Below are 15179 nucleotides of genomic sequence, written 5' to 3'. Positions count from 1 at the left end.
GTTTAGTCGCAATTTTATCTTTCAGCAATAGATCAAAAATGACGTTACAAAAAAAAATGACATTCTATTCTATTCTATTCTATGCAAATGAGTCCAGGGACCGCCCGGACTAACCGCGTGTTCATCCAATCAGGTGCATTCATTTAAGCTACGTCACCTATTGCGTAACCTACAGCGGAAAACTTCTCAGGTCGGGTTTCCATTTCAGCGGGGCGGGGGTTAGCGGAGAGCACTCCCATGATTCCCCGCCAGCCTGAGTGTCATCTTTTTGTTACTGAGAGCCCCCTGGTGGCGGGATTTACATACTGTGCTTTTCAACTGTGACTCATCAGAAACAGATGAACGGACGCTCACTTCAAGGCGCAGTATGTAAATCGCGCCACCAGGGGGGCTCTCAATCAAAACAATAAGCTGACACCGAGGCTGGTGGGGAATCATGGGAGCGACTCTCTCTGAACCTGATAAAGAAACTGATGTCGTTGTGATTAACGAGTCTTACTGGAAGTTCGCTGAAGTAACAACATCATGATGATGATTTGTAAGAAGTGAAAAGTCAAGTTTTGTCAGGTCTGACAAAAGAGATGAAAAAAAACGTTTAAAATGTTTGATTGCTGAACGGAGGTCGGAGCGTTTCTGATGCATTCAAGGAAGTCGGGAAATCTAAAACGTTGATTGTCTACAGCGTCAAGCAGATTTGTTGCTCAAGTAGAAATTATGTTTAATCTATGAAGGGCTGTAAGCAACACTTTAAAGCGGATATCTGTTTCTAGAGATAAATTAATAAATAGTGGTCGGATTTCTGCAGGCGGGAGCCGTCATATCGTTATTCGCAGACTGCGCTGCTCCGTCTTCTGATCCCTTCAAGGACTGTTTTTACCTGCATACGCCAAAGCCTGCTGATACCTGATTGGTTAAAACAACAAATACAGAAATAAGAAATCCAGACCTCGGGTACAGATTCTGCAGGTTTTATGTCGACTGTGTCGTCAGTCGAGATTAGGAAAGCAGAAATGAAGAAGTTTCCAGAGTCGAGCATTGCTGCATTAAATCTCCGACCCAATGTCGACTTTTTTTCTTCCATCGTTATATGTAATAATTATTATTCATGCACAGCTGGTTCTCAGGTGAACCTGCAACCACGGCTCCCACTGTGGTTGCTAAGCGACAGTTGATGCAACCGCAACTCCTCTCCGTTCACTTCGTCACACATCGTCATGCAAACACATACCAGTCGTTTCTGAAGCCGATCTTCATAAACGCTCCGTGTCTGACGTCCGAAGCTGATGGGCTTCCGTTGTCATGGAAACAGGATGTGGATGTTGGTTGGCGTGCCCAGGTAGGGAAACCTTTGAGGGACATACAAAGAAAGTGTTGGTTTCAGATAAAAAGTTGAGCTGAATAAATGTAGCGACAGTGAGACAGACACGTCTCCGGGGAATCGCTCTCTGCGGCGAGCACAGTTTTTAGTGACTTTGATCTCTGTCAAAATTGTTTGTCAATTACTGTAGTAAGTGTAAGCGTGTGTAGGAGCGTGTGTGAGCGTGTAGGAGTGTGTGTGTGTGCGTTTGGCGGTCACTGTCTGATGACTCGTCTTAGAGGACCAGCTGGGCCTGATAATGAGTGATGCACACACACATATGATGAAGTACCAGTCACAGCTGTTTACCCCATGTGCTCGCCTCACTTATCAATATTCAATTAACATCACTGAATCTCCCTGAACACACACACACACACACACACACACACACATCCTTACATAGACACACACTCTTTAACACAAACACACACACACACCCTTACATAGACACACACTCTTTAACACACACACACTCTCTCTCTTACAGGGACAAACACACACACTCTTACAGACACACACACACACAAACACAAACACACACACACACACACACAAACTCTCTCTTACAGGCACAAACACACACACACACACAAACACACACACACACACACTCTTACAGACACACACACACACAAACACAAACACACACACACTCACAGACTCACACACACTCTTACAGACACACACGCATACACTCCGACACACACACTCTCTTACAGACACACACACACACTCTCTTACAGACACACATACACACACACACACACAAACACAAACACACACACACTCACAGACTCACACACACTCTTACAGACATACAGACACACACGCATACACTCCGACACACACACTCTCTTACAGACACACACACACACACACACACACACACACACACACACACACACACACACACACACACACACACACACACACACACACACACACACACACACACACACACACACACACACACCACTGTGCAGCCCTCCTCTAGAACTTGTTCTAACTTGGACTTGTTATAATTTTCTAAACTTCAGTTCTCCGGGTTTAGGATGCAGACCCTGATCAATCAGGGCTCGTTGCCACGGCATTCACCTCCCGGACGTAGGTCGCCCCAGCTCTACTTCCAGCCTGTGCTCACCGTAGGATTTGCAACAACTCTTCTTTCTTGTCCGTGTTACTTGCAGTGTTTTTGCAGTTGGTCTGCATTCTCGCTCTGCAGCACAGATGCTAAAAGTGTTTGGTTAATAAGTGAAGATTATTTCCTTTTTCCTATGTCTTTTGCTCTATGTCTTTTAGCGAGGGATTTTCAGGTCCCATTCAGGACGCATCAATTTTAATATTCAGAAGGAATTAAAACTTTGAAAGTTTCCAAACAAACTGAAATATTTCAGACAGTCGTCATTTGTTTGGTACAGACAGAAGCTAAAAGCTGTTAAACGGTTCTTATAACACCTCAGACAGGACCCACATTCAATCATACTCCTGTCTCCTCTGTGATGGATGACTTTGTTACTTTTGTCATTTTAATCCCAAATTTAAAAAAAGATAAAATGAATCGTCGTCTCTCAAATGGCTCTTTAAGATTTCTCATTACAGTCGACTCTAAACTGAAAATCAACACATCATCTACCTCAACAGTTTCCATGTTGGTTAAAACATCTTCCATTTCACAAATCTTTGCACTTTTTACACATCTCAGTTTGAACGTTGTTGTTGATTTACGTCACTGAATTTTATGACGATCAACAAACAGAGGAAGAACGAGCAGAGCGAGGAGTTCAATGTACATCCATACGGCTTTTCTCATGGAACCTCCTCGCTGTGAGACGAACCCAGATGACATTTGGAGAGAGGCGGGGTACACCCTGTACACTCTGGACCGGTCATCAGTCAGGAGACAGAAAGTTTCACAGTGCAAGTCACGCGACTATGCACGTCTATGAGCAATTAAAGGTCACCAAATAACCTAACGAGGACTGTGGGAGGAGGCCGGGAGGGAGGCCACACATACACATGGAGAACATGTAAGCTCCACAAAGAAAGGTTGTATCCAACGGGGATTCGAACCAGGATCCTTCTCGGTGTGAGGCAACAGGGCTCACTACTGCTCCGCCGTGAAGGCCCTCTGATCGATTAGAGCATCTCAAACAAAATGCCACCATAAAATCAAGATTTAAAATCGAGATTCTGTTCAGAGGACTCTCCTCATCGCCGTCACTCTCAAGCAGTTCCTAAATTAAACCAACCCGACAGCAGGAAGCTTCCCATACGGGGGGGATTCCCAGGCGTAAATCCCCGTCTAATGCGGGTCTGTGGTCTAATCTGCCTCTATTTCAGGAGCCACAGCATGAGTATTTGTGAGGAGCCCTCTCGTAGACCCTCCATGTTGTTTGGTTGATGTAGTGCCTTTGTATTACTAATGTTTGGACGGGGAGAGACAGCAGCAGAACGGTCCCAGAGCCCCTTATTATCCCTCTGAGCTCCACTTTAATGCCGCCTGTCGCCGGAACTCTGGAGCCCGACCAGAGAGAAATTAGCCCTCTAATTGACAGACAAAAGAAAGTTCATGTGTGCGCTCTCTCATGATTTCTGTCTGATCTCTTCTCCAGTTACTCCTCGCTCCCTCTCTCTGTCTCTGAGCTCTCTCTCTCTCTATCTCTCCTCCTCCGCTCCCGTTTGTGATCTGACTCCCTTCATTCCGCTCCAACTCTGTCGCTCCTCTCCGTCTCCCTCTTTCATCCCTCCTCTTCAGAGAGCCGTCCCATCCCGCCGCTCGTCTCCTTCCCATAATTCATAGTGACAGGAAAGGTTAGAGCGTGCACTGCGGAGCGCCGGCTGACAGAGAGGGGAGAGTCGAGTGTCTTTTAAAGCCGTGTCGTTACACACCGTTTACAAGTGAGAGCGGTTTGGACTTTAAATACTGAAACAGCTTTTTTCTCTGACAGTTACTAATGTCATACACACAGTTAACTTATGAGTGTTAGAACTACAAAAACAACTTCATTATCACACAGTGAGCATCCTGGGAACTTCTGGAAAACATACATGGAGGTTTCATCTTTTAGTCTTACAAAAAATTAGATAAATATGTTTAAACTTCTCATATGATGGTTCGCATGGATCCTACAAAAAGGTGTGCACCATTTAAGAGCCAAACAGAAGCACAAGTTTCTCTTATAGGGCTTTCACACGTGCTGGAAGCTCCTGAATATCACCTGATATCTGCAGGAGGAGCTGCATGTGTGAACGCAAACAGACACGTTCTTCACTCTGACTTCACCCGGAGTGTCTCCTCCAGCCTCCTCGTGTTTATTCTGCAGAAAGTCAGAGTGAGCTGATGTGAGAACGCAGCAGGATATAATCAGGAGAATTCACCTGGAGCGAGTGGGAGGGGGTGGTGACGTTTATTCTCTGTGATCGCTGCACGACCATAGACTGTCTGCACGACCACCTCTACCATCTCCTAATGAACCTGCTGCATTATGTTTCCTGTTCTCCAGTATGTTCTTCTCCACTCTTTAGTTCACATTGAGATTCTGTTCAACTACACGTAGCGTTGATATAAAGACAAATATTCTCATTATAGCGTCGTATAGAGGACTCTGTTGCTTTGTCCGCTTCTTTTGCTGGTTCTTTTTTACATCATGTCTGACCTCAGGAGACCCCCCGGACCCCCTTCCTGTCTGACAGGGATAGTCTCCTGCTGTCAGGTGCATGTGTGAACAACCAGGATTTCATCGTCCCGTCCATGTGAAGATGGCTCCAAAAACAACACAGCCAGCAGGATTGTAAAATTTCACACATTGTTCCTTTAACCTGAATGAAGCCGACCTGAGGAGACTGAACCAGTATTTATTAAACGTTCCTAACACGTCAGATTAAATCAAGCAAACCACAGTTTTTTAAGTCTTTGCTTCCACAGATCTGATTTATTCATAACAGAGGATTATCGAAGTGACTTCAGCCTGCCAAAATTAAATCCCGCAGAAGATTCTCTGGACTTTTAAATATCAACACAGCTGTCGGCAGCTTTCAAACTTTTCTCCTCTGAAGAAAAAAAAATACAGTTCAGACCGTCATCTTTGATTTGGAATAGAAAGAGGATGTGATGTTACCAGGTACTGATGGATGGGGTCATTGAAAGTCTGTGAACATGTTCCATTCACGGACATGACACTCAGGCCGAGTCCACATGTAGGCAGGTAGTTTTGAATTCGGCGGTTTCCTCCTCCTTGAAAAAAAAATACCATCACACTAATCTCATGTAAACAAAAGAGACAGTGTCGGATTAAATCAACCGACAGAATTTCTTGTCCATCATTGCGTTGTCATAGCCCCCAAATCTGAACATTGGATTTTTTTAGAAGCCGGGCGCCTGAATCAACTTTCCAACCCTCTACACAAAAATATGAGACTTCAAATTTTTAACAGCAACGAACACGATCTCAAATATTCTCAATGTAAATGGAGAATGGAACTACTTTTTACTGAAGAAATAGTCCCTTTAAAATGATTTCAATGTGTTGTGATTATCAGCACTGACAGGTACACTGTTTGGGAAGGAGAGGCCGCTGTTAAATCTTTGAAATGTGTATTGTCAAAGCTGTGAGGACCTGAGAGAGAGAGAGAGAGAGAGACAGAGAGAGAGAGAGAGAGAGAGAGACAGAGAGAGAGAGAGAGAGAGACAGAGAGAGAGACAGAGAGAGAGAGAAATCCAGGAGATGTGCTTCTCATCATTAAACGTACAAAGGTAACAAGAGGGACAAAGATGATGTAATGAATATCGGACGTGACTTTGGGTTGTGGTCGTTGATCTTGTAACAATCAGCTGAGAGGCAAACACACACACACAACATAGGACACGCTGGATTAGCATATAACAGGCCGGTAAACAAAAACAACAGAGCTTTCATTAATTAAGGACCGAGGGGCTGGGTGGGCAGACGGATGGGCGAGTGCTGCTGAGACAGTGCGAGCGCGGCACAGCGCCAGGCCTCCAACCACGCCAACCAGAACACAGCTGCCTAATGGAGCGCTGGCATTGCTGAAGGACGGGGGAGCTGAGAGAGAGAGAGAGAGAGAGAGAGAGAGAGAGCGAGAGAGAGAGAGAGATTGGAGATAAAACTAAATAATCAAAGAATTTAAAGTTAAGAAAAGGCAGAGGGCGGTACGGGCTGAAGACAAAAGAGGAAGGAGAGAAAAAAGGGAAACAAAGTTTGCGAGGGAATATAGAAGAGGAGGAAACAAAGGCAGATAAAAGGAGAGGGGGAGTGAGTGTGTGTGCGGAGGGAGAGATGAGATGGAGATAGAGATGGAGATTGGATGATATCCCTCTGTCTCTGTTCATTAATACCGTATGATCTCCTCTCTGCCTCCTTTGTGATTTTAACACATTTCTAATTAGCACAGAATCCTCTAAGTTGGAGTGGGAGGGAGGAGGACGGGGGGTAGAGAATCATATTTTTATCTGTCTTTAATAAATTCACTTTCATTTGATCTTTTTTTAAACATTGGAGCTGCTGTGCCGAGCCTCTTTCCTCCCCCCCCGACTGAGGCAGAATGAAAGGTGGTGTAAACGCCGGGCTAATTGTTATGCTTGTAAGGCACGCTAGCTAAAGTTGTTAGATTACCAAAAAGTGGAGATTTTTTTTTAAAGTTTTGCAGCCGTACTGAACCCCAAATGTCCCCTTGTGATTCAAAGAAAAACTAAAAAAGGAAACTGTGTGCGGCGTGTTGCAGGAACAAGTCTTTTCAGAGGTCAGGATCTGCTATATTTTCACCCGTCTTTACTCCATCTGCTCCATTTTGCGTCTTTGTAGAGACAATGTCAGTGCAGCTCATGAGGGAGGCTCCCTCCACGCCTCTCACAGAGACACTTGGCAGCTCGTCTAATCAGAGTGCAATTAGACGGAGACTTCTCTGGGCGACAGAAGACTCTGATTACCCAAGAGTCACTGGGGGTATATTTAGTATCTCTGCTCTTGTTCCACTGTGGTTAGCGCGTGTCGCCCCGGAGCTACAGAGACGAGCTGGTGCACGGCTCAGACGTTGGAAGGCAGGACGGGCTCGACTTGGCTCGGGCCGCTCTCTCTCTCTCTCTCTCTCTCTCTCTGACTGACTGACTGCGTCTGAGCTCTGACAGTGTCAGCCTGATCCAAGATCTCATTTTCAAGCTTTCCTAAAGTCTGGGGGGGGTTCCCAAGTACACATCTATCGAATGCGTTTGTCTCGGTTGCTCCTCAGTGCTCTGATCCTGCTTGATGTGTTGGTCTGAGTTAGACTCATGTGTTGGTCTGCTTGTAAGGAGGGCTCGTTTTTTTAAAGGTTTATTCCTGGGCTTTTTAGACATTGGACAGGTCAGAAATCAGAGAGAGAGAGAGAGAGGAATGTCATGCGAGAATGGGGCCACAGGTCGGACTCAAACCAAGGCCGCCCGTCTGGAGGACTATGGCTACCGTCACCCCAAGGAGGGCTAGTTTAGCATGAACTAAATGCAGCCCAGTACAATCTGTAACATAAAGTACTTTGAAGTTTTCTTCCCAAACAATAGAATATTTACATTTTTCCGACGGATCTGTGCGTGAAGTGCGATCTTCTCATCCAGCACAGAAGTCCGAGGAGGCGGTGTAGATGGATGGTCGGGCGTTCAAAGCAACAAATAGCTCAACGTGAGCTGTGATTTGACACATTCGATGATTTTCTCGATGCTCATTTCACTTAGTATCAACAAATACCAAACTTGTGACTCTTGTATAAGCATGTGAGAGATCCGCACAACTTTTATCTGCAACTTTGCAGCCACAGCGGTACACGGATTGCACTTCTATAGCACCTTTCAAGTCTTTCGACCGCTCATATCGCTTGCACTTCATGCCACATTCACCCACACACACACACACACACACACACACACACACACACACACACACACACACTGGTCCACTGGTGGCGGAGGCTGCCTTTAAAGGTGTCAACCTTCCCACCAGGAGCTTTTCTAAACACGTTCACACAAACACTCTCACACCAAAGGCAAAGACTTTTGGAGCAGTTATGAGCAATCTGGGGCTCTGGTATCTTCAGAAGAGCATGAAACTTTGGACATCGCCGCCGTTTCTGGGAAAGATAAGTGCAGCTCTTCAAAACAACTTGTGGCATAGATACAACCATCATACTTTCCACAGCGACCAAACGTTGCATTTTGGCATCAAATCATGTATGTATCTACACCTGTATGATCACAGTTTAACATATAACATTGTAGACTGTTCAGGTACATACCCATTGTTACATGTAGCTGATGTACAAGGAAATCACAGGATCTGAAAACTTTGAGAAACATCATTTTGTTGACGTGATCTACGCGACGAATGTTGAAGAGTTTCAGATGACTCCGTAGTTAACCTTTAAATACGGCCTGAGCAGCTCAGCCTTTAAAGAAGGAGTCATGAACATCATTTTGATGAGGCTGAGTCCCAAACCACTAACCTACTGCCTACTATACTCAAACAATACATGCTGCATACTCACCCGACTGTTAGCATGCAGTTAGAAACATACTAACCTACAGGTCACATGACGTTCTTCCAGTTCGAGCTACACTGGATGAGCTAGCATCAAGCTAGCATGACCATCGGTACGTAAAAAGAATTCAACAACAATAATGTAATTAACAATGTTGTATTAGCCGCGCTCTGACGCGAGCTGATACGGTGGTTATAATCAGACCCGTATGTTGATCTAAAACAGTGCTTCTCAACTGGTGGGTCGGGACCCGTAAGTCGATCGAGGGGTGTTTTTCAGTGGGTCGCGAATGTGTGCGACAATCTATGAACAAATGTTCTTGTTCAGTTTAATCGTCATCTTTTTTTACCGCCTGGCGTCCAAACTGCACTCATATTATTCATCAAATAAATCTGATTGGTTAAAAAATACCTTAAATTTGGGTCGTTTCTCATTAACTAGTTGGCGGTGGGTCCTGAGGTCAGACCAGTTGAGAACATCTCTTCTCAAACAATTGTTTTCCAGCTTTTTTTTGGTCGATGACCTCGTTTTTAAACTCCAAACATTCTCATTAGCCCTCGACGTAATGAGCTGTCAAGTTGTCATGTGGATTTGGTAATGACACACTTTAGCAAGCTATTTTTACCAACACAGATTTTGTTTTCCAGGAATAAAGATAAAGAAGAATTGGATTTTGCATTTTAAGATTTTCAGAGGCCATTTGGCGGCTTTAGGTCTCGTCCTGGTTGGACCCTGAGTCTCTCATAGAGCGTTTTACTGACCGACGCCCCCTCAGTGCTCTCCCTCCTCTTCCTCTCACCTGTCTCTCCCTCCTCATCACTTGTCAGCACTTTGCGGAGCAGGCCCGGGTTTTCACAGATCAAGGCCGTCGTGTCAATAAGCGTGTTCACAGAGATGAAAGCTGCAGCGAGGCCGAGCCTCACGAGGCGGTCGGGGTTCAGGAGTTCACCAGCGGCGCTGAGGTGTTCTGTTTCTGCTTCTGTCAATCATGTCGTGTGAACCCTGCAGATCGGAGGCAACCTGGAGAACATGATCAGAGTGTTTCGCCTGTTTGACTTCAACCGAGGAGGACGCATCCAGCAGCACGAGTTCCGCCGCATCCTGGACAACTACTGCGTCCGCCTGACGGACAAAGAGTTTCAGAGGTGAGGGTTAGATGGATGTAAGACGCAGTTTGAAAACAAAACACACAACAAATCGGGTGAGGGGTAGAGCAAAATCCACACACCCAAACATGCTTGAAGGGTTTTACACATGTTCAGGTGCTCAGCAAATTTATCTGTCCAAAAACACTTGCAGGTAAACTCGCCGTTTTCAAGGAGCAGCCATTTTTCCCTCTTTGATGTCATGCCTTGCTGCAGAAGCCAAATGCTGTGTTTCAGTTTGCCAGCCCTACAAACTTAGAAACTCTGTGCAAATAAAAAGTGATGAGTAGACAAAATCAGGAGAGATATAAGGACAAATGTCAGCACACATTTGATAAAACGTTACACCGCGACCGACTGTCAATCAGGTCAGCTACGCGCCTTATTGTGAATAATTCTTATCCTTCCGAAGATCAAAACCGATGAGTCACTCCCCGAGCTAATCAGACCTGTTTGTTTTTTTGAACCAGTCTGTAAACATGTTAATTTCTGCTGTAAAAACAGGCTTTTTAGAATGGGTGTGTATGTGACTTCCTGTGCTTCTGCAACCAGCCTCTGGTGGCCACTCGAGGAACTGCAGGATTTTACACTTCAGCATTGGATTCATTTTTTCAACACCGAGGTTTGCCGCTTGATTTATACACATCACACACCTCCAAAGAAGCAGTGGGAGCAACTTGGCTCAAGGTCACATCAGACGTGGCTGCAGGACCTGGGGATTGAATCCACCCCGGATATAAATAATTAAATACATCTGAGTTCTATGTACTGACTTAAAAAGCGCACAATGATAAAAAAAATCCTCATTTTACTTGTATGCATATAATTATATGTTGCACAGCCACATTCATTATTAACCAACCAGTGAGGATGAGACTGTTTCCTGTATTCCCCCGTGGTGTGTATCGTCTGTCAGTGAAGACGAGATCAGCAGCTCCAGCTTCGTGGTCATCCTTTGTGTCAGGATGAGAGAGAGCTAATTGACTTTTTAAAACTTCGGGCCCTGCAGTCAAATCCACTCCAGAAACGCCGCTCAACTTTTTTTGACGCGGCTCTGGAGGATTGTGTGTGACAGGTTCATTTTCAATGGCTTTAATTGGTTTCAGCGCTCAGGACGCTCTCTCTCTCTCTCTCTCTCTCTCTGGAACACACACACACTCTCTCTGTCTTTATGTGTGTGTGTGTGCAGGTAAAGCAGAGCACAACGCGTGGCCTCTTTTCTCGTCTCGTCTTTAACTTTGGATATTCCTGACATTAAAGGTCACCCTCGCAGATGAATCCACTTTATTCCTAAACATGTGTTTGCTTGTTTTCAGGTTGTGGAGTCACTACAGTCCCAGCAACAGCTCCACCGTTTCTTATGAAGTGTTCCTGGAGACGCTGGGCTTCGGTGACAGCCATAAGATTTCTCCCATCTGCACTAAGCTAGGTACGCACACAGTGGATTAAAATGTGGACTTAAGAGGGAATGATTGACAGGGAGCAGCAGGGGACACAAACTGAGATGTACACAGGACTCTTTTTCTTGAATAAATCTACAGAGTTGTTTTTGAGCATGCACTCAGGCACAGCAATGCTTAAGCTAAATAAATGCTTGAATAAATGTGAAACAGATCATTAAAACGGCTAATGTTTGATTTTTACTGCAAAGGCATCGTCTTACAGTTGGCTACTTTTGAGCCGTGGGTAGTGAAAGCACAGGAGAGGCTGCTGCAGGATAACTTGGTCCAATAAACTAAAAATACAGTCAGACAACAAAAACACTGACAGCTAATTTAGTAAAAACTTCCCTGGTTAACTTGAAGCTTGTTAAGCGACACAGCTTCAATAATAATGCCAACCGAGGCTACACATACTGGGTTTGATATGTGCAAGATTGTTCTCCATTTATAAACGTATTTACCGTCAATGAAATTATGTAAATCTAAGAAATGGAAACTTTTTTCCTGGATAAACATCTGTAACATGTTAGTGCTCATCAGAAATGATCCTCTGGTTTCAACACATCTGCACCATTTCTATTAGGTTTTACACTCAGGTTTCAAATGTCTGATTTGATTGCACAAAATCTTAACCTATTGAGGCCTTATTAGTGAAGTAAATCCTAAAAACGTCAGGAGTTGTTTGAGCAGATTTTGTCTTGCAGAGGTGTGCAGCCGTGGGAAATCTCCCCCCGATCACGTTAAACACAAGAAGCAGACGCCAGGAGATCCGTCGGTCCTGCCGCACAGGAAGCTGCAGACTCTGTTCCACGACAAGGTAAAGCCTCGTCTGCATCACTTTGTGTGTTTTATTCCTCTTGTTTGCGTGTCACCATCTGGCCCTCTCCCATGCATTATCCTCTTTAAAGACGGGGGGCTAAATTGGCTCTAAGTGGCGCGTCAGGATGCAAACGGCAGAGGGAACACTTCTAATTAAAATGTTTGCCCAGAAAAATCAGCTTCTGAGTTAGTGTGTTAATCACTGCTAATTTGCGGGAGAGGCTGCGGAGGCGGGGCTTGAGCTGCTTTGGGATGCTCTCCATGGCAACGGGGAAGCAGGGATGACTCACTTCCTGGAATTATTGAGGAGCAGAAAAAAACGACAGAGGAGTCAACCCCCGAAATATGAACGTGATCGTCTTCTTTTTTCTCCAGATGTGTGTGAACTCCACCTCAGTGTGGCAGGCGCTGCAGGCCTTCGACACCACCCGCTCCGGCCTGGTTACACAGGAAGTCCTCAGGGCCGTTCTCAGCAGCTTCATATTTCCCATGAACCTTCACTCCTTCAAGAAGCTGACCAGCCGGTAGAGAAATCTAAACTTTACTTATTTATACTTCTCTTCCCTCTTTCCCACCCAGTCGGCCTCCACCTGCCTGCCCTCAGCTCCTTAAATCTTAAAATCCAGCTCTCATTTATTCTGTGTGATACATTTTTCATGCGTGTGTATGGATTCGTGTGTGTGTGTGTGTGTGTGTGTGTGTGTGTTTGCAGATATGGAGTGAGAGAAACTGAGCCGCTGAGGTGGAAACACTTCATGGGCCACTTCATGAGCTCAGTGAAAGAAGAAGAAGAAGAAGAAGAAGAAGAAGAGGACACAAATGTTCAAAACAACCGGTCAGTTTGAAATTATATCTCAAGCTCCAGAGGTGTGGATTCAGCTAAAACAGATCAGGGGGATTTTGTTTCAAGAGTACGGTGGCTGATGAGGTTAAAAAAAAAAAGTGTTGCAAGAGTGCCAAAGACATGTATTATGAGAAACAGGATAAAAAGCTTGGTTGACTGGAAGTTAGGGTGAGACGGCATTTCCAGCATGGAGACTCACTAAGATTATATTTTCTCTTCTTTGCCGCTCAATCCAATCTCTGAATTGTATCCACTCCTAAACTCACATGCGCGCTGTCATTGGCTGGAGGAAACACACCAGCTCTGCCCAGAAACGGCCCGAGTTAACCAGAACAGTAAAATCCAGTCAGAGGACAGAGTCTCTGCAGACACGGTCACCACCACACATGTACGGAGGCCCAGAAGGGACAGCTTTACTTGAGGAGTTCATGTCTTATTTTCTAGGAAAAAGTAGCTGACCCTATCTTTAATGGACAAAACCGAAGTACAGTTCTTCTCCTACTTTGAGTGTAAGCTCTGTTATGCTGCAAAATCCTGCAGTTCTTCTGCATTGTCCACTAGAGTCACATACACACAGATTCAAAATATTCTGTTTTTACAGCAGAGATTAACATCTTTACAGCCTGGTTCAAAAAACCAAATAGGTCTGATTAGCTCATGTCTCGATCGACACACACTGTACAGTAGAGGTGGGGAAAAAAAAGGATCTATGTAAAAATTGAGATCCTTATTTTCTGAGATTTTAAATAGATTCATCACTTCCAAAAATTTTGGCTAATCAGTCGCTCCCTGCTAAGTGCTAAGGCTAGCTCTTTCACTCTGTAGAATGCTAAATGGAGGAACAAGAAATTCGGCCAGTCTCTCAGACGACTGGAGTATGAACTCATTCAAAAATAGACTTTGAATTCATGGAGCAATGAATCCAGAATCATTTTGAATCGAAAATAGATTCTGAATCAAATCGGGACCCCAAGAATCGAAATCGAATTGTGAGACACCCAAAAATTCCCAGCCCTGCTGTATGCGGGGGGAAGGGCCAATTTTTTTTTATAACGCATCTGTTTTGAGTTTAAGAACAAAAAACGTGTTATCCATAGTCAGACGCATAGCTTACCTGATTGACAGGCGGTTTGTCAGGAGGTTTAAAACCCGCCTCAGCTCCAGCTCTCAGCCTGTCGTTAGGTTGACTGAAACTTAGGCTGAGACAGCATTTCCAGCATGGAGACCGCCATCGATGGGACTCCAGCACCCCCTGCAGGAACAGACGGGTGACGACACTCAGGCTTCAAACATTCATATTAACAGTTTGCTGTTTAAATGTGTCTGTAAATTATCATAATATCTACAATGAAAAAAACAAACATGTCTTTGTCTTCAGTGTGGAAATATTCAGTTCATCTTTTACAGTAAATGACTCGAGGCTCTTCAAAATTGCAAAAATATTTCTGCTTTGAAAGACAAAAAGCTCCAATATCGAGGTGCAGACTTGGTACAACAATTGAAGCACGTAAACAACTGGCGTACACAGCATCATTTTTCAGCTTTTATGAAACATTTCCATCTTTCTATCCTCTCTCAGGGTCTCACAGCAGGCTGCCCACGATGAAGACGAGTTGCCTTTCCAGGATTTTTACCCCAAACTCAAAGAGGTCTTCCTTCTCATGAACCAGGTAGGCGTCAGAACGAGAAGTAAAGGAAAATCACGAGCACCAAAATGGATTCAGAAAAATCTCCCGCTGTGCACGAGACACCCTTCAAACCTCTCCCTTCTCTGCGCAGCGTTGCGGAGAGTGTAGTTAAAGCACATGACAGAAGTGATTTTGAATGTGATCAGACAGGACACAGGGGAGTCATCTCAGCAGATTGCGCGCAGACAAAAAGGCACATGCTCAGGTATGTGCTTTAAAATATAAAATGCCAGACAGCTTTACAGATGAGCCAATCATCATGTGCAGCTTTTTGATGGCCATAAACACGATTAGATGATTGCATATGGCCACTGGTTAGCCACTCAGTCACTAGCCATATGTTCATCTGACAGCGAT

The 15179-nt window shown here is 44.7% G+C and overlaps 2 protein-coding genes across 2 annotated transcripts in view; one reads left to right on the top strand and one right to left on the bottom strand.

Moving 5' to 3' along the window:
- The window catches only part of mpped1 (metallophosphoesterase domain containing 1), a 149815-nt gene that overhangs the window by 46446 nt on the left and 88190 nt on the right, over positions 1-15179 (bottom strand). The window lies entirely within an intron of this gene.
- efcab6 (EF-hand calcium binding domain 6) overlaps positions 1-15179 on the top strand; it is a 35374-nt gene that overhangs the window by 6298 nt on the left and 13897 nt on the right. Inside the window, exons 4-9 of the mRNA XM_061030401.1 lie at positions 9712-9846; positions 9893-10029; positions 11346-11458; positions 12176-12288; positions 12666-12814; positions 14714-14804. Coding sequence (XP_060886384.1) covers positions 9712-9846; positions 9893-10029; positions 11346-11458; positions 12176-12288; positions 12666-12814; positions 14714-14804 — 738 coding nt within the window. The remainder of the gene's footprint in view (positions 1-9711; positions 9847-9892; positions 10030-11345; positions 11459-12175; positions 12289-12665; positions 12815-14713; positions 14805-15179) is intronic.

Source organism: Labrus mixtus, chromosome 22 (genome assembly GCF_963584025.1).
Source record: "Labrus mixtus chromosome 22, fLabMix1.1, whole genome shotgun sequence".
Classification (NCBI taxonomy): Eukaryota; Metazoa; Chordata; class Actinopteri; order Labriformes; family Labridae; genus Labrus; species Labrus mixtus.
The sequence above is the reverse complement of the archived record's forward strand: the minus strand, read 5'-3'. Positions and strand labels throughout refer to the sequence as shown.